This window comes from Monodelphis domestica, chromosome 2, assembly GCF_027887165.1.
Source record: "Monodelphis domestica isolate mMonDom1 chromosome 2, mMonDom1.pri, whole genome shotgun sequence".
NCBI classification, from domain to species: Eukaryota; Metazoa; Chordata; class Mammalia; order Didelphimorphia; family Didelphidae; genus Monodelphis; species Monodelphis domestica.
In genome coordinates, this window is record NC_077228.1 from 29884718 (window position 1) to 29904145 (window position 19428).

The 19428-nt window shown below is 51.4% G+C and overlaps 1 protein-coding gene across 1 annotated transcript in view; it reads left to right on the plus strand.

The window, feature by feature from the left end:
• Positions 1 to 19428, plus strand: part of TRABD2B (TraB domain containing 2B) — a 245552-nt gene that overhangs the window by 151519 nt on the left and 74605 nt on the right. Inside the window, exon 4 of the mRNA XM_056815180.1 lies at positions 13966 to 14140. Within this exon, the coding sequence (XP_056671158.1) occupies positions 13966 to 14140 (175 nt within the window). The remainder of the gene's footprint in view (positions 1 to 13965; positions 14141 to 19428) is intronic.

Consider the following 19428-nt stretch of genomic DNA (forward strand, 5'->3'; position numbering starts at 1 on the left):
TTCCTGCCCTCTTCACAGCTGCCTTGTGGGGTTCCCAGCTCCCATCAGGCTTTCCCCTTGTGGGGTCCCCAGCTCCCATCAGGCTTTCCATCATGGGGTCCCCAGCTCCCATCAGGCTTTCCCCTTGTGGGGTCCCCAGCTCCCATCAGGCTTTCCCCTTGTGGGGTCCCCAGCTCCCATCAGGCTTTCCCCTCATGGAGTCCCCAGCTCCCATCAGGCTTTCCCCTTGTGGGGTCCCCAGCTCCCATCAGGCTTTCCATCATGGGGTCCCCAGCTCCCATCAGGCTTTCCATCATGGGGTCCCCAGCTCCCATCAGGCTTTCCATCATGGGGTCCCCAGCTCCCATCAGGCTTTCCATCATGGGGTCCCCAGTTCCATCAGGCTTTCCCCTCATGGAGTCCCCAGCTCCCATCAGGCTTTCCCCTCATGGAGTCCCCAGCTCCCATCAGGCTTTCCATCATGGGGTCCCCAGTTCCATCAGGCTTTCCCCTTGTGGGGTCCCCAGTTCCATCAGGCTTTCCCCTTGTGGGGTCCCCAGCTCCCATCAGGCTTTCCCCTTGTGGGGTCCCCAGCTCCCATCAGGCTTTCCATCATGGGGTCCCCAGCTCCCATCAGGCTTTCCCCTTGTGGGGTCCCCAGCTCCCATCAGGCTTTCCCCTCATGGAGTCCCCAGCTCCCATCAGGCTTTCCCCTTGTGGGGTCCCCAGCTCCCATCAGGCTTTCCCCTCATGGAGTCCCCAGCTCCCATCAGGCTTTCCCCTCATGGAGTCCCCAGCTCCCATCAGGCTTTCCATCATGGGGTCCCCAGCTCCCATCAGGCTTTCCATCATGGGGTCCCCAGCTCCCATCAGGCTTTCCATCATGGGGTCCCCAGTTCCATCAGGCTTTCCCCTTGTGGGGTCCCCAGCTCCCATCAGGCTTTCCCCTCATGGAGTCCCCAGCTCCCATCAGGCTTTCCCCTCATGGAGTCCCCAGCTCCCATCAGGCTTTCCCCTTGTGGGGTCCCCAGCTCCCATCAGGCTTTCCCCTCATGGAGTCCCCAGCTCCCATCAGGCTTTCCCCTCATGGAGTCCCCAGCTCCCATCAGGCTTTCCCCTCATGGAGTCCCCAGCTCCCATCAGGCTTTCCATCATGGGGTCCCCAGCTCCCATCAGGCTTTCCATCATGGAGTCCTCAGTTCCATCAAGCTTTCCCCTTGTGGGGTCCCCAGCTCCCATCAGGCTTTCCCCTCATGGAGTCCCCAGCTCCCATCAGGATTTCTGTCATGGCCTGTCTCCTCTGGGAGACCTTTTCAAATTCCTCATGCTGCATGTGCCCACAGCCTTTGAAATAATTTTGTGCTGATTTCCCAGAAGTCTCCTATGCACGGGTGGCATTGGCCCATTAGAAGGGAGGCTCCTTGAGGGCAGGCACTGCCCCTGCTTTGTCCCCTTTGTGTAGCCACTGGCAAGCACCATAATAAATATTTGCTCAGTTGAACTAGGTAGGGGCAGACATCCATGGGACGATGGGATTGGACTGGACCATAGATCTGGGAGGCATCAGTGTAGACATGATCACTGAGCCCCTGAGAGTAAATGAGGTCCCCTAGAAAATGATCTGAGGGAGAGAAAGAGGAAGGGAATCTGGGACAGAGCAAGGGGGCATGTGAGTGAGTTTAGGGGAGCAGGGACAGACATGGATCATGTTATATGAGGAGGAGTGGGGACAATTGGGACGTTTGACCTGAAGAAGATGGTGGTGGAGGAGGAGGAGGTGGGCAGGAGGACTGAGTTCAGTTATTTGAAGGGCTCTCCTGTGGAAGGAGGATTAGATTTATTTTGTGTGACTCCATGGGACCAGAAGTCATGGAGGGAAGTTGTGGATTTGGTTGAGATTGGAGACCAGGATAAACTTCCCAACAATGAGAGCTGTCCCAAAGTGGAATGGTGATGAGCTCCCCATCACTGGAGGATCACTCATCAGGAAAGTTGTAGTGGTGATTCTTTCCATGTCCAGAGTAGGCCAGCTGCCTGATGATTCTTCAAGGCTTAACCCTTGGAGAGAGATGGAAGGAAAGTGTTTGGACAGAACCAAGAACAATGGAGAGATCAGAAGTTCATGGCTGGCACTCGTTCCTCACAAATAAGCTGGCCCTGGAGATAGCATCCTTCCCGTCTCTGAAGAGGGGAAGCCCTGTAGGCAGCACCTCCATAATGCCTCTAGTCCGTCTTAGCCAGGATCCTCATTGTCCCCCACAGGCAGTAGGCTCATTCTCCTTTGGTCATGCCTTCACACCCTCCCCATTATTTCTGGGCCTCAGTTTCCTCACTAATGCATTGTGGTAGGAGGATTCCTTTTCAGTGCTGAGTCGGACTGGCTGCCTCTGGGGTCTCTGCAAGCTCTGAGGTTCTGGAATTCCATGAGTCAGAGAACAGGAGATGCCCGAAGAAAGGAGTGTAGATTGATGGCCCCATCCCAGCTAATCACAGTCACGCTGCCAATATGGCAGCATGGGAGGGGGAAAGGGGAAGTGAGTAGACATCTGAACCAGTGAGGGTCAGTCAGCCGTGAGGCCAGAAGGCTATGGGAAATGGAGCAGCGGGGACAAAGGAAGCTGCCTCTCAAGTCTCGGACTCCCCAGTTCCAATTTGACATTCGAAACGCTCACATTTTTACGCGGGTGTCCTGGGGAGAAAGGAATTTTGGAGGAAAGAATGTCCTGGTTGGCTCTGATTTAAACCTGCAGCTGAACCGTATAAATGACACAGAGGGTTAAGAGCTCCCTGTTAATATCCCAATGATGGGGCAGCTGGGTTGCTCAGTAGACAGTCACATCTAGAGATAGGAGGTCCTGGGTTCAAATCTAGCCACAGACACTTCTTAGCTGTGTGACCCTGGGCAAGTCACTTAACCCCAGATGCCTAGCCCTTACCCTCTTCTGCCTTTGCTCTGATACTTGGTATCAATTCTAAGACAGAAGGTGAGAGGTTTTTAAAAATCAATTAATTTTTTATAAAGTTATTCCAATGGATTCTAAATGTAATGCCAGTGTCTCTAGATGAGGCAACCATCTGACCTTATTTCCTGCTTCTGTTGGCATTTGTGTCCTCTCATTCTCCAGTCCTGGGTCTGGGGAGCCCCCCAGCCTCAGAGCTGGCAGGAACCTACCAAAGTTAGCCCATGCCTGAGCAAGGATCACTGTTGCTGTGTGCCAGACAAGCCTCTGTTTAAAGACCTTCAGTGATAGAGAACTCACTACCACCCACGACAGCCCATTCCATGTTTGAAATGACTCTCATCCTCATCAGTGGAAGGTGCTTGCTGGCATCACGCCTCAGTGGGCATCTTTGCTCCTTCCCTGAATTACTATTAGTCCTGCCCCATGGGGCCAAGCAGAATAAGTCCAGTCCCCCGACTGCATGAGAGCCCTTCAGGTGCCTGACATTGGCTTTCATGCATTTTCTTTTCTTCTTTCTATTTCTTAAGCCCTTACCTCCTGCCTTAGTAGCAGTTTTATGCATTGGTTCCAAAGCAGAAAAGAGATAAGGGCTAGACAATGGGGGTTAAGTGACTTGCCCAGGGTCACACAGCTGAGAAGTATCTGAGGTCAAATTTGAACCCATATTCCATCTCCAGGCCTGGCTCTCTAGTCACTGAGCCACCTAGCTGCTCCCTTTCCTAGTGGGTCTTCTCTTTCCCAGATGAAGGGAAGGTCCAGCCTATGATTTGACCAACAAGAAAATTGGGTTACCACATACCCAAACACATATCAGGAAGAATGAATGAGGTGTAAAGTGCAAGGAGATGGGCTAGAATGGGGCTGAGGTTTGGGTTAAGTCTTTCCCAGGCCCCCAGCCTCAAACTCCCTCCACACTCTTTTTTCCACTACTATTTTGGAGGAACTCTGCTCCATGGATGGCACATTGACCAAGCATTCCCTATATGTGAGCCCAGTGGAAAGGGTAAGACCAAAAGTCCTGAGTTCAAATCCTGCTTCAATCACTTATTAGCAATGAGGTCCAGAATAAGTCTCTTAACCTCTATCTGCCTCAGTTTCTTCATCTATAACTTAGGTCAAATAATACCTACTGAAGCTGTCTCCCAGGACCATTAATGTGAGTTAATTGCTTGGCAAAACCTTAAAACTCTGTGCTCATACATAGCTGCAGCTCTTCTTCCTTCATTCCTCCCTTATTTGCCCCTGTTGGCTATGTGGGATAAGAGGAGGAGAGAGTCTGAGGCGATTCGAGGTTTCAAGCTGGGGCAGCCGGAGGCCCTCCTCTCCCATAGAGAAGCTGGGGGGGGGGAGAGAAGTTTGATTGGACAGCGAAGAAACCTTCATTTGGGAGGGCCTGTAAGTCCAGAAGAATCCCCTCATTTTACTGATGAGGACCCTGAGAGCCAGAGAGAGAAACAACTGCCCGAATTCCATAGGCAAGACAAACAGGGCCAGGCCTCCAGGTCAGGTCGCCCACTCTGCCTCCCCACCTCAGTGTGCCCTCCTTGGGCTCCCTCCCTTCACTCCATCTCAAGGTCCCCACTCTTGGGTGCCCACCTGCCTTTCTGAGGGCCTGGAGGCAGAAGGTGTGTGTGGAGGGAGTGACAGGAGTGGCAGGAGTGGCGGGAGTGGCATGAGAGCAGAGGACATGCCAGGGTCCGGGGCTCACTCTCCAGCCTCTAGTTTCGAGGCCCCAGAATCTCTGAGCTGATGGAGGGGCCTGATGGGACTAGATTTCACAGAGTCATGAGGCCTCCACTTAAACAAAATGGAGCCCACTCCATCCCCTGATGGTCAAGTTCACTTTGGAAAAGCTCTTATTGTTGCAAAATTTCCCCCTTATGCTAAGCCCCAATGGGCCTCTTTGTAACCAGGTCAGAGTTGCTCTGGTATAGGGGGAATAGGGCTAGGTCAAGGACATTGGTAGGATTGGAACCCAGGTCTTCTGCCTCCTGATTCAACACTAGCTCTCATCTGTGAGGCAGAACGGTCGCAGATACAAAGATACTTCAGCCTCCTGAGCTTTTTCTTCTGTGGCCTCAACAGTCCCAGTTCTTGCAGCCCAAGGCATGGATGCTGCCCCTCTCCTCTTGGGTGCTCCTGTTGGCTTTGCACCGGCACATGCAGAGCGACGTGTGTTTGTGTTTGTGTGACGTGGGTAAAATCTCCTGACGCCCTGTTCTGATGACTCCAGGGAGAGTTTTGGCATCCTGGGACCCCCTCTTGAGACGAGAGTCCTCCCCGCTCCCACACCCCCCAAACCACATCCGTGGCCTATAAATCAGGGCCCGGGGGCTGACGTCTCCTCTTAAAAATGTTATCGGACCATCCTGCACTTAAACTTGTCAGAGGAGATTTAAGGCTCCCGACAATTCTAATTACATCATTAATTTGCCTCGGTCCTGGCCCCAGCTCCAACACCAGCCAAGGGCCTGGAGCCCGGCCAGCGGCCGTCAACGCTGAGCATCCGAGGAATGAGCGCAGCTTCCCGGCCCTGCAGCTCCGGAGGAGTGGTGACGGGTGCAGCAGCCGGGGCTGGCTGCTTCTTCCTCTGAGAGGGCCGTGAGGGGAGTGAGTGAGTGGGTGGGTGGGTGGGTGAGCGGACCGGACACGCCAGTGAGCTTTCCACAAACGGCCTCTGATTAGAGAGAGGCTGCTGGCCGGGCCTCATCCCCGCTGCCCACGGAGGAGGGGAAATGGAAACGGAGAGGGGAGCAGAGAAAGAAGGAGAGAAAAGGGGCTGAGAGAGACGAGAGAGGACGGGAGGCTCTGGGTCTTTTCCCTGGACAGACTCCCTGAAGGAAGGAAATTCCTCTTCCTCAAGCCCTAAGAGTCAGAGCTGGATGGCATCTAGAGGTGTTTAGTCCAGCCCGTCTCTGACCCAGAATGCAATTGCCGTCCTACCGGACAAATACACACCCGCCGCATCATAAGATCTCGGAGGCGTCTCAAAGGAGAGAATGAGAGTAGAGCAGCCTCCCATCCTCTGCTTGCAATCCGGCCGCCATCTTTGACTCAGCCCCCTAGAGGAGCCCATTCCCTCCTGATCAGAGCTGCCCCAGTGTGGGGTGGATTGCCCCGAGGAGAGGTGGGTTTGTCCTCTGGGGAGCCTTCTATCCAAAGGTGGGGGACGCCATGTCAGGGATGGGTGAGACTTGGGCCCAATGGCCCAGCTCTGAGGTTCTGAGATTTGCTGGCTCAAGGAAGACCTCCCTGGGGAAGGATGGCTAAGGAGGAGGAGAACGAGTGGGCCCCAGAGAAATGGTACGTCTCCAGCAGGACCAATGAGGGATCCAAAGACATCCAAGGCCCTGCAGAGAAAACAACTTGGCAACCGAAAATGCCGTCCCAGGAGCATTGGGGCCGGAGGCATCCTATGCCTGCTGGGCAGTCAGGCCACCTCCGGAGTTCTGTGGCCATCCAGGAGTCAGAACAGGAAGAGATGGGAGAGGCTATCAAGGAGAGCCAAACCCCAACCAAGCTTTCTTCTAGCATTTCTCTTGGTGAGCCCCAGACAAGCTGTTTGGCCTCCGCTTGGCTCCCTCTAGTGAGCAGGAGCCCATCACCCCCTACCTCGAATCCTGGGGCCATCTTATAGGAGGAACGTTGGCCAGCTGGCAGGTGCCCAAGGAAGGTACTCAGGATGGAGAAGGGCCTGGGGACATGCCATTTGGCAGAGTGTGTTAAGTTCCTGTTGTGTTCTAGGCCCTGTCCTAGCAACTAGCAGTACCAAGAAGGGAAGGAAGAAAGGACAAGCATTTATTAACTGCCTACTGCATGCCAGGCATTGTGCTCAGTGCTTTACAATATAAATAGTATATCATTTGATCCTTACAATAACCCTATGAAATAAGTGCTATTATTTTCCCATTTTACAGTTGAGGAAACTGAGACAGGCAGTGGTTACTTGTCCAGGGTCACACAACTAGTAACTGAGGCTGGATTTGAATTCAGGTCTTCCCAACTCAGGTCTCAGTACTTATCCACCACTGCCTAGCTAAGACAGTCACTCAGTGTTTCCTAAGCAGCTGCCACACATCAGGTTCTCTGACAGAGAGAGATGAGACAGTTCCTGCCCCCCCAAGAGCTCACCATTAACTGGGAGGCTGCAGTGGGCACACGAGTAAATACAAAGAAGGAAATCCGATGAGGGAAAGGGCTCCAAACCTTGGCTTCAGGGAAGGGGTCTTTGGAGGAAACAATTCCTCACCTGAGACTCGAAGGAAGACAAGAATACTCAGAGGTTGGCATGAAGAGAGAGTACCCTTGGGGAGCAATGAGGTGACTCGGGGTATGAGAGCCAAGTCTAGAGATGGGGTACACATCTGGCCTTAGACACTTCCTAGCTGCATGACCCTGGACAAGTCACTTAACCCAAGTTGCCTAGCCCTTACCACTCTTCTGCCTTGGGTCTAATATATAGTATTGATTCTAAGAGGGGAGGGAAGGGTTGAATGAGAGAAAGAGGGACAAACAGAGAGAAATAGAGATAGAGAGAGGGAGGGAAAGAGAGAAAGATAGAGGGAAAGACAGAGAGATAGAGACAGACAGACTGATAGAGAGAGGGAGGGAAAGAGAGAAAGATAGAGGGAAAGACAGAGAGATAGAGACAGACAGACAGACTGATAGAGAGAGGGAGGGAAAGAGAGAAAGATAGAGGGAAAGACAGAGATAGAGACAGACAGACAGACTGATAGAGAGAGGGAGGGAAAAAGAGAAAGAGAGAGACAGAGAGATAAAGACAGATAGAGGGAGGGAAAGAGAGAGAGAGAGAGAGAGAGAGAGAGAGAGAGAGAGAGAGAGAGAGAGAGAGAGAGAGAGAGAGAGAGAGATGGACAAACAGAGATAGACACAGAAACAGAGACAGACCGAGATAGAGTCAGAGACAGAAACAGTGGTTTCTTGGTGTGCCAAGGCATGAGGCAGAAGGCTGAGTTCAGGGTCTAGTTAGACTGTAGAGTTCATGAGAGTCCTATGAATGACAATTCGAAGGGCAGTCAGGGTCAACCTGTGATGAGCCTTCCTTCCCCATCAGCCAGTCTGAGGAGCCTCGAATGGCGTAGTCAGACCTGGGCTATAAGATAAGGAGTTGGCAGCTCTATGGAGAATGGGTTGGAGAGAGGAGGGACTGGAGGCAGGGAGGCCCGTCAGGAGGCTGCTGTCATAGATCAGATGAGAGGTGACCACAGAGGAGGGAATGGGCCCAAGGAATGACTTGCCAAGTGACTGGGTATGTGAGGGCAAAGGGTCTGAGGAGGGGGGCTTCCACCAGAAGGTGACCAACCCAGGAAGGCTGGAACCCGACGGTGCCCTGTTCAGAGATGGGGAAGTCAAGAAGAAGGGAGGAACTGAGGGAACGAGGATGAGCTCTGCTTTGGATGTGTTGAGTTTCAGGGTGCCTGTGGTACCGCCAGACTGGGTTCTGCCCAGCAGGCAGTCAGCACTGTGGGATTGGCACTCAGGAGAGACCCCGGGCCGGGTATGGTCACTTGGACGTCCCCATATCGGAAGGATGATGGACCCCTGGCAGCTGATGAGAGGCCATCAAACTGGAACGATGGAGGGAAAAGAGAAGGGGCCCAGGAGAGAGCTTTGAGGGGTCCCGCAGTCAGGGAGGGAGCCACACATGACGAGTCACGGAAGGAGACAGAAGAAGATGGTCGGACGGGCAGGAGGAATGAAGAGGAGTGTCGGGAAAGCAGGAGCAGAAAGGTCTATTTTTAAAGACGAATTCATTTATTCTGCATGCGTTTATCCGTTGTCCCTTCCGGTGTTCCTCCAATCCCATTGGACAAAAAGGGGCGATAACATGCTTCTTATAAAGATCCAGAATTCAGCGAAACCAGTCCCTGTGTTGGCCATGCCGGGAGGCGGCAGGTGGCTCCTGGACCAGGGGAGCGTCAGAGTTTTAGGATGAAAAACTCCTTTCTGTGTCTGGGCTCGTGTGGGTGGCCCTGGGACTTTGTCAAGCCCCACTGCACTCGCTGGCTCATTTGGAGAGAGTGCCCACTGAAAGAAAGGGCTTCCTACCTGCCAGGCACTGTGCTAAGCCCGGGGGATACAAAGAAAGGCAAAGGCACGAGTGTTCCCTTCAAAGGAAGACAATCACCGCATGGAAATTGCACAGACCTGCCTTTCCATCTCTGAGATTCTGGGGGCAGGAGCAGCCCATCGAGGCAGATGAGGGAACACATATCCACTCTGCAGATGGGAAAAGTGAGGCCCAGAGAAGATAGGCTACTTACTCAGGATCACACAGCAGATTTGGCAGAGAAAGAACCCAGACCAAAGTGGAGCCTCCAGATTCCGTTCCAGGCCAGAGACTCTCTTCCTCACCCCTTCCTCAAACAGTGGTAATGGGTTGTGAGCCCTGGTGTAGAGTCTGTATCACTAAAGATCACAAGGAAAGAAGGGCCCAGAGAAACAGCGGGGTCTGGGGGAGGGAGTTTGGAATTTAGAAAACTGGTCTTCACATCCCCAGCTCTTCCTCTGATTAGCTGTGTGACTGTAAGCAAGTCATTCAACCTCTGTGAGCCTTAGCTTCCCCATCTGTAAAATGGAGACAAGAAAACTGTCCCACCCACTCCATCAAATAAGTATATGCATTAAAGCATAAAATGGGTAGAAATACTTCTTTTTAAAAACCCTTACCTTCTTCTTAGAATCATCTGAGCCATCTAGCTAGCTGCTGTGAGCAGTGGATTGAGCACCGGGGGTCGGGGGGGGGGGTGTCCCGAGTTCAAATGTGATCTCAGATTCTTCCTAGCTGTGTGACCCTGGACAAGTCACTTAACTCTTCCCATTCTTGATTCTAAGACAGGACAATAAAGGTTTAAAAAAAATATCTCGAGGACCCAATGAGATACATCCTTCCTGCCTCCTCCAAGGATTGATAGCCCTCCTCCCCGACTCCTTCCTTGTCTGTACAAACCATCTGTAGGCCCTGAGGCTCAGTAAACACTTCTGTATTTTCTCTGCCCTGCCTAAGCCCAGGGATGGTTGACTCTTGAAGAAGTGTAGACAGAAGCCCAATTCTTCAGGCTGTTACAAATCAGTCTCCACTTACTCACTTGGGGCTCAGTCTTTAGGCACCACACAATTCACAAGTTCCAGAAAGAGCCCGAGAGAAGGGAGCATCTAGGGATGGGTTTGTTGGGAGAGTCAGGGGTCATTTCCAGAGTCTCTTAGAGAAGACCAGCTGTAAATTGTTCTGGAGGCAGGGAGGGCCAAGCCGTGACAACCCACCCCAGAGAGATCCTCCAGCCTGGGAGAGGACTGTGGGGGCTCACACAGGCTCTCTCTGTCTCTTGTCTCTCTCTCCTCTGTCTCTCTGTTTCCCTGACTCTCTGTCTCTGTCTCTCTGTCTCTGTCTCTCTGTCTCTGTCTCCTCTGTCTCCCTGACTCTCTGTCTCTCTCTCCTCTCTCCTCTCTGTCTCTCTCTCCCTCTCTCTCTCTCTCTCTCTCTCTCTCTCTCTCTCTCTCTCTCTCTCTCTCTCTCTCTGTCTCTCTCTTGTCCTCTCTCTCTCTCTCTCTCTCTCTGTCCCTGTCTCTGCCTCTGTCTCTCTCTCTCTCTTGTCCTCTCTCTCTCTCCTCTCTCCTCTCTCTCTCTCTCTCTCTCTCTCTCTGTCCCTGTCTCTGCCTCTGTCTCTCTCTCTCCTCTCTCCTCTCTCTCTCTCTCTCTCTCTCTCTCTCTCTCTCTCTCTCTCTCTCTCTCTCTCTCTCTCTCTCTCTCTCTCTCTCTCTCTCTGTCCCTGTCTCTGCCTCTGTCTCTCTCTCTTGTCCTCTCTCTCTCTCTCCCCCCTCCTCTCTCCTTTTCTCTCTCTCTCTCTCTGTCTCTCTCTCTGTTTCTCTCTCTCTCTCTCTCTCTCTCTCTCTCTCTCTCTCTCTCTCTCTCTCTCTCTCTCCTCTCTCTGTCTCTGTCTCTGTCTTTCCCCTCTGTCTCTTTCTCCCTCTTCTCTCTCTCTTCCTCCTCTCATTCTCCTTGAGTGTATTGGTCCAGGGCCAGGGGAGAAATTGAGTCATAGACTCCTGTAAAGTGTCGCTTTGGAGCTGAGATCGGCTCCTTTATTTGCTTTGGAAAGATCACGGCTAACCTAGGGGTGAACTCAAAGCTCAGGATGCTTGACTAGAAGGGGCCAGAAATCCCCAAGCAGAAGGGACCTGGGGGAGTTATCCCTCCATCCCCCCATCCGAGGGCCTGGCTGCATAATGACCATCCCAGGAAGGATGCCTCCCCCTTGATCTGGGGGTATCATGACTGTCTTTTGGAGGCCGAAGTCCAAGTCCAGAGCTCCAACTCTTCATATTAGCTGTGCGACCCCACACAAATCCCTTAACCTCTCTGAAACTTGGTTCACTTCCCTGTAACATAATACGGGTAATACATAACTTAATAGGGGTGAATAATCCATAAATAATAATTTCACAGGGCTCTAGAGGGGATCAAAGTTTTCTCAGCCCTAACGTGCCAAAGAAATGGGAGCTAGGAGTATTTTTTCTTTTGGAGGTGGTTGTTCTGTCGTTTCAGTCATTTCCGACTCTGCATGACCCCATTTGGGGGGTTTTCTTGGCAAAGATACTGGAGTGGATTGCCACATCCTTCTCCAGCTCATATGACCGATGAGGAAACGGAAGGCAACACAGTGAAGTGACTTACCCAGGGTCCCACAGCTAGTTAGTGTCTGAGGCCAGATTTGAACTCACACCTTCCTGACTCCAGGCCTGGCCCTCTGTCCATTGTGCCACCTCACTGCCAGCCTCATCCCCCTTCCCACCCCTTCACCCCCTGCTTCAGCTCCAAGCCACTGAACTGCGTGCCGCACAGGTCTCACCAGCCTCTCTGACTCTCTTTCCTTTGCACAAACATTGCTCTACTGCCAAGGCAGTGTGATCAGTCAGTCAATAAGCATTTATTAAGCACTAACTGTGTACTAGAGCCAAAGAAGAAGCAAACTGTGCTTGCCCTCAAGGAGTTTATGTTCTCTGGAGGGAACGAGGAGCCCATCTAGTACAAATACCGGCCCATCAGTGACCTAAACCAAAGTGCCTAGTCGGTGCCACACCGATCAAACTGCCAAAGAATTCTTTCAGAGCTAAAAAAATAGTGGCAAAGAATGGAAGAACAAAAGGTCCAGAATATCAAAGGAATTAATGAAACAAACGAGAAGGAAGGTCAAGCCAGATGGCCGACAGTGTCCGAGAAGGGCCCGGGTGGCCCCGGCCTCTCCCTGGCAGTCGGCGCTCTTAGATGGTTTCCCAGATCTGATGGGCACTTTGGAAGGCCTCTGGGCGCGGGACGCGCAGAACTTTGAAGTCCCCCAAGATCTGTGGGGGCTCGTCCGGGCCCGCGCTCTCGGCAAGGCGGGCTCCAGCTTTCAGAAAAGCCGCCTTCAAACTGCAGGCTGTCCCAAGCTCACTTTGTGACCCCGGGCAGCGCCTCTCCCATCGGGGGCCTCCCTGGAAAATGCAGACGTCTGCGGCCCAGTGAAGAGGGAGGCCGCCGAGACTCCCACCCTTCCCCTTTGATCACGGCCCGGGTTAGATGCTCCCTCTGCCATCCAATGGCAGGGAACTCGGAACCAAGGGCTGAGTCAGGGAGTGGAAGTGGGAAGAAGAAATCCCGTAAGCTTTTCAGTGTTCTTGGGGGGGACGGCACTAGGTGACTCAAGGAATAGAGAGCCAGGGCTAGAGATCGAAGGTCCTGGGTTCAAATCCTGCTTAGGGCACTTAACTAGCTACATGATGTGAGGCAAGTCGGCCCCTCTCAACCTCAGTTTCCTCATCTAATAAATAGAACTAATAGTACCTGGCTGGAGTCCCAACCCTGCAGGGTTGGTGCGAGACTCAAATCAAATCATGTCTGAAAGTGCTTTGCAAACTTTAAAGTGCTCTCTAGGTTAGGAGAAATAGCAACAACAGCAACTATTATTATTATTATTATTCCTGGGCCCATTATCTTACAGGTGATGAACCCAAGGCCCAAGCAGCCGTTCAGAGAGGTCAAAGTCGCATTCAGGCCCTTGCTGGGCAGCCTTCTGGGCCAGGCAGAGCCCCATCCTGCCTTTCCATCCCAGATGTGGCTCCAACAACCCCCTTCCTCCCACCCTACACCTTCCACTATTCGGAAGCTGCGGGCATCACAGAGGCAGATTCACGGGAGCAACCAGGAGACAGAATGGGAGAGTGAGGCTGTGCCCAAAGCCCACGGTGGGCCGCACTTAAGTGACTTGTCAAGGGCCACACAGCTAGTAAGCCCCTGAGGCCAGATTGGAACTCGAGTCTTCCTGACTCCAAGCCCAGCTCTCTATCCACTGTACCACCTCGCACATAGTAGGCATCTAGCAAATGTTTGTTGAAGTCACAGGTATGAGAGGGGCAGCGAGACTCCCATTTGGACTTGAGGGGAAGGAGAACCCCCAGGGGTATTTGAGGAGGGAGAGACTCCCCCCCATCAGAGCCCACAATGGGCCCCTGGCAGCGCTGGGGCAGACCTCCTGATCTCTGGGTCTTCAGCCCTCAGGAGTGAGATCAGCTCCCATTTCTCCAGGGCTTTGAGGCTAATGAAAGGGCTCCCTTTCCACCAAATCTCCACATTTTACAGATAAGGAAACTGAGGCTAAAGGGGGCAGGGGGTACATCTAAGATCATACCACGAGGATCTTGGATCTTCTCACAGCCTTGCTGGGGAGGCAGGGCAAAGGAGGCCAGGAAGGCTCAGAAGGGCTCCTCCGGGTTCTCAGTGGAAAGACGACAGATAGAAAGGGTAAACTGAGGGAGCTTGGCCCATCCTAAAGGCTCCCTGGGCCTGGCCTGCACCATCATTATCCTCTCCATCCCTCCCATTTCCAGTTGCCAAAGCAAATAGCTTTGTCCCCACTGGGAAGAGGAGGCAACTAGCTCATCGAATGAATCGGGGAACGAACTTCTGTTCCCCTCCATCCCCCCGAGAATCCCTGCTAAAGAGCCTTGTTCCTCTCTCCTTCAGCTCCCCAACTTCATCAACACCACGCTGCCCCCGCACGAGCAGGCCACGGCCCAGGAGATCGACAGCTACTTCCGCCAAGAACTCATCTACAAGCGGAACGAGCGGATGGGACGGCGGGTCATGGCGCTGCTTCGCGAGAACGGGGACAAGAGCTTCTTCTTTGCCTTCGGTGCAGGTAGAGAATTGTCGGGCTGACACGGGAGGGATTAAGCGTGGAATTCATTCCATCTCCTTGGTGTAGTGATAATTGTTATAATAACTGATAATAATTCCATTATTATATCATATTCTTACTGTGATAATAGCAATTCTCTCTTCCGTAATGGGGAAAGGGTTGTGATAACAATGATGTGGTTCAGTCCTGATTTCACAAATGGACCTGAGGTGGGGGGACCACAGAAACCCACTCTGTCATGATCTAGGTGAGCTACAAAGAACCCTCTGACATCTTGTTATTCATCAGCAGAACCTTCAATCCCTCTCTGAGGTCTGACTCTTCAAACCTATTTAGGGTTTTCTTGGCAGAGACACTGGAATTTGCTTCTCTATCTCATCTGCCAGATGAGGAAACTGAGGCAAACAGGGTGAAGTGACTTGCCCAGGGTCACGCAGCTAGGAAGCATGTGAGGCTGAATTTGAACTCCAGGTCCAGTGGTCTATCCATTGCACCATCTAGCCCCATAATGACAATAGACATTAAGAGGCTCATCCTCATGGTTGTAGCAATCTGTTGCACAAAGGACAGTGGGTCAGTTGGTCAGTCAGCGGCATTGTTGGGAAATAATGTGGTTGAGTAGAGAAACTTCACCCAGAGATGGAAAGAACTTGGTGCCGCTTCTTACTGATCCTGCCTGCTGGGTCATCTCTTGCACCCATCGCCTTCCCTTCGTGCACACGGTTGCCATCACATCTCCCCATGGCTGTTCAAATAGCCTTCTCATTGGTCTCTCTGGCTCCAACGTGTGTCCCCTCCAAACCACTCTGCACCCACTGTGAGGCCTGATCAAGTCACTCTTCTGCCCAACAAGCTTCATTGGCTCTCTCTTGAGTCTAAGACTTCTCCGTCGGGCATTTAAAACTCTTCCCAAATGGGCATCATCAGATTTCTCTATATCCATCTCCTGTTAGTCTGCTTTACAGTGTGCCAGCCAGACTAAACGACTTCAACCCAGGAAGCATTTATTGCACCTACTATGTGCCAGGCACTGTTGTATGCAATGGGTATACAAATGGGAAAAAAGGCGAGTTCCTGCCCTCAAGAAGTTTACAATCTAATGGGGCAAACAAAAGGAAGGCGGAAAGTTTTGAGTCCAGTGGGAGAAGACAAGAGGCAGCTGGAGAGGGGAGGGGGCAGACACAAATTTCCACTCTTTTAGAGTTTAGATAAGGTTCACTCATGGGCTACAAAGAGGTTGACTCAGGGATCCAGAGTCATCTTCTAAAGAACCCTCTGACCGCTTGTCATTCATCTGAAAAAACCTCCATGACCTCTCTGACTTAGGGAAGAGGTTTGGTCTCAGAGACAGAAATCCTGGCCCCAAACCCCAACTCTCTCACTTGTGGCCAAGTCACTTCTCCCTGAGCCTCAGTTTCCCCGCTTGTGAACTGGTGATAGTAACCCCTTCAGTGACATATTCTGGGCTTCCTGGGAAGGATTGAATGTGGTCTTATATACATAATTAACTATTTTTGAATTGAAAAATTTTTATTTAGTTAACTAATTTAGAATATTTATCCATGGTTACATAATTCATGTTCTTTCCCTCCCCTCCTTGCTGCCCCCCCCCCCATAGCCAATGCACAATTCCACTGGGTTTTACATGTGTCATTGATCCAGACCTATTTCCATATTATTGATAATTGCACCAGGGTTATTGTTTAGAGTCTACATCCCCATCAAACCATGTGATCAAGCAGTTGTTTTTCTTCTGGGTTTCTACTCCCACAGTTCTTCCTCTAGATGTGAATAGTGTTCTTTCTCATAAGTCCCTCAGAATTGTCCTGGGTCATTGCATTGCTACTAGTAGAGAAGTCCATTACATTCCATTGTGCCACAGTGTATCAATCTCTGTGTATGATGTTCTAGTTCTGCTCCTTTCACTCTGCATCAGTTCCTGGAGGTCATTCCAGTTCACATGGAATCCCTCCAGTTCAACATAATGAACTTTTGAAGCGTTAGAGATTCTGAGGGCTGAAAGTATTCACAGGAGGGCATCTATTTCAAACTAAATTTGACCAAGAATCCCCCTCCAACAAACCCACCAAGTAGACCTCAAGAGAGGGAGGCCTTCCCTCCCTAAGGCATTCCTCATTCCCCTTTGGGAGAAATTTTCCCACTTGGAGAGACTTTTTGAACAAAGCTTAAATTTATTAAGCTTTATTAAGCTTCGAACGGAGCTTAAATTTATCTCTTTAGAATTTCCATTCCCAGCTCCCAGGGCTGACCTCTGGAGCCAAGCAGAGAAAGCTTCATCCCTCTTCCACATCCCAGTTATTGGGCCACCGTGGGTCTAAACATCCCCAGTTCCATACCCTCTCATGATCTGACTTGTCATCCCTTCTCCATCCTGGATGCCCTCCAGGATGTCAATGTTCATCCCAACTTTAAGGATCCAGGACTAAGGATAGTTTTCCAAATGTGACTTGCCCAGGGCATGATGAGTCACTCCTCAAATTATTAAACACCCTCTTAATGCCAGGCACTGTGCTAAGTGCTGAAGATACAAAAAGAGGCAAAACACAGTTCTTGCCCTCAAGGAGCTGACAATCTAATAGGAGAGACAATAAGCAGACAAATCTATTCAAACAAACGATACAGGAAATAAGAGAGGGAAGACGCTAGGATTAAGAGGAGTTGGGAAGGACTTCCTTCATAGAAGGCAAGAGCCACAGAACAGGGGGTCCACACCTCCTCATTCCTGGCTGCTGTGCATCTCTTGTAATGCAGCCTAAGATCTCTTTGTAACCTCTGGGAAGGAGATGCCACGTGCTACGGATTCCACCACTCCACATTTTCTCAAGCCTCAAAGGCTCCAGAAAGGGCTAGCAGGTGATGAGCACTTGCTGGAGAACTGGCTGTGGCTTGGGACAGGCTCAGGCATCTGCTGAAAGTTCCTTCTAGCAGCTGCTGTGAGGCTGACTTTCTAACCACATCCAGGGAGCAGCTTCCCCAGGGATTTAACATTTCCTGAAGAGCCAGACCCCAGGAGGGTGCCCAGGGATGGAGGTGGGGAGGATATGGTGCCCCAGAAGAGATCCTTCCCCCTAACCCACCCCTTTTCCTAGCCTTAGCCTGAAGAAGAGATGACTTGGAGCAGACATACCTGCAGGGGAGGAGAGATTAGCCTTGTTCTGTTTGGCTCCACAAAGTAGAACCTGGAGGAAGCACAGCCAGAAGTTACGGGGAGCATGTAAGGAAGGGCATTCTAACATCAGAACTCTCCAGAATGGGCAAAGAGTAGGTTTGTTGAGGAGTGAGCTCTCCATCACTGGAAAGTTTCAGGTGGATTCAGATGGAAATATTTGAGAGGTTCCCTAATTCAGAGGCAGAAGGGACTAGAGAGGCTCCCCCTTAGGGCCCATTCAAGGTCCTCTGACCCCTTATTTCTGTGTTTGGCCTCACCACCCTCTATCACAAGCCATGACCCAAAGAATCATCTCTGACTGTCTGGGCTCTCCAGTCCTTTGCCACAGAATTCCACCACCCCACATTTTCTCTGTTTTGTCTTCCCTCCCCACTGGCTGGGCATCTCGGTGGTCCAGGAGGGTCCCAGCGATCTCATACGCACCTTGGAGCAGCTCCCTGAGGGTCTACCAGAACTTTGCCTTCTTCCTGATCCTCCTAATTCATTTCAATTGGGGGAAAGGGATGAAATGCACAGAATCAGAGAGAATTCTGTCTGGGGCAGAGGAGGAGACCCGGAGTTTAGAATCCCACCACACTGTGGCTTCTTAGAACTCAGCAGCGAGGAGCAGGAGCAGATCCAGTTACCAGTAACTGTGGGGTTCCATCGCAGGAGAGAGGCGCCCGTGCAGTGCCCAGGGAAATCTGGAGCCGGAAAGACATTCCTGCCTTGGGGAAGGGGGAGTGTCAAGGAAGGCTTCCTAGGGGACGGGAAATCTGACCTGGATTTGAAATAGTGAATTGGAATTTATTTGGTGAAGAGGGGTAAAGAGGGAACATACTGAGAAAAGCCATGGAATCGGGGAAATCCCGAGCATGAAGGAGTGGGAGAAAGGTCAGAGGGGCGCAGATTTAGAGGTCGCCGAGTTCAGCTTCCTCACTTTACAAGTGAGGAAACTGAGGCCTGGAGCGTGACTTGCCCAGCATCGCATAGCAAGTAGATAAATGTTTTAAGGTGAGATTTGAACCCACACAAGTCCAGCGTCCCATCTACTACATCATGCTGGGCATTCGGGGAGAAACAAGGGCTATTCAGGTTGCTTGGGGCTTGGAGAGGAGCCCTGTGAGATACTACTACAAAGTGAGGTTGATGGCCGACTTTAAAGGGTCTTGGGGTTCATGGCAGATTGTAAATGGCCTTGAAGGCCAAGGGAAGGAATGTAAACTTTACCTGGTGGCTAAGAGGGAGTCCCCAGAAATTGTTGAATAGAGTTTTACTTGGCAAGATGGATGCAGGAAGAAGGTAAGTCTAGTAGCAAGTCAAGCTTGGATTAGAGGGAGGAAAGAGTGAAGGGTATCAGGCCCGGAGAAGCTACTGGGCTCTCAGCTTGGAGGAGCTGTCATGAGTAGAGCACTGCTCCTGGGGTCAGCAAGAAGAGGATTTGAATCCTGTCCCTGATGTTAGCCGGGAGACCAGCTGTGGAGAAGCCACTCCTTGCTCCCCCGAGCCTCAGTTATCTTCTCTATAAAATGGGTATAAATAATATCTTCAATCCTTTCCTTACAGGGTTCTTTTGAGTGTCCAGGGAAATAATGAGCTTTGTAAACCTTACTTTAGTGCTTTCAAAATACATTCAGCCAGCTTTGATAAGGCTTCTACTCTTCACCTGGTGCTGAGCCCGGGGAGGGGGGCTACAATTACGAAAGTCTCAAGAAACAGGCATTCAACTCCAGGAGCTGAGCCTGAAACCACATGGGCCTCAGTTTCCCCATTTGTAAGAGGCCTCCCAGGTTCCTTCCAGCTCTAAACACTCGTAAGCAAATATGTGTAATGGGATTTGAGAAGCCAGAGGGTGCTCCCCCCGCTCTGAGCCAGCCTTGAGTATTAGAGATTTAACATCAGTCCTCCATGGCATTTTATCCCAAGCCTTGTTGATCACGTATACCAAGCATTCAATTGCCAAACATTTCTAAAGGGCCTGCTATGTTCAGGGGACACAGCCCATGCCCTCAAAGAGCTTTTGTTCTCTTGGAGAATACAGTCATTGGTGATTGGTGGTAAGCAAGTCTCTGTTGAGTGAATAATAGAAGGGAGCTGGGTGGAGAGGCACCCGTGGCCT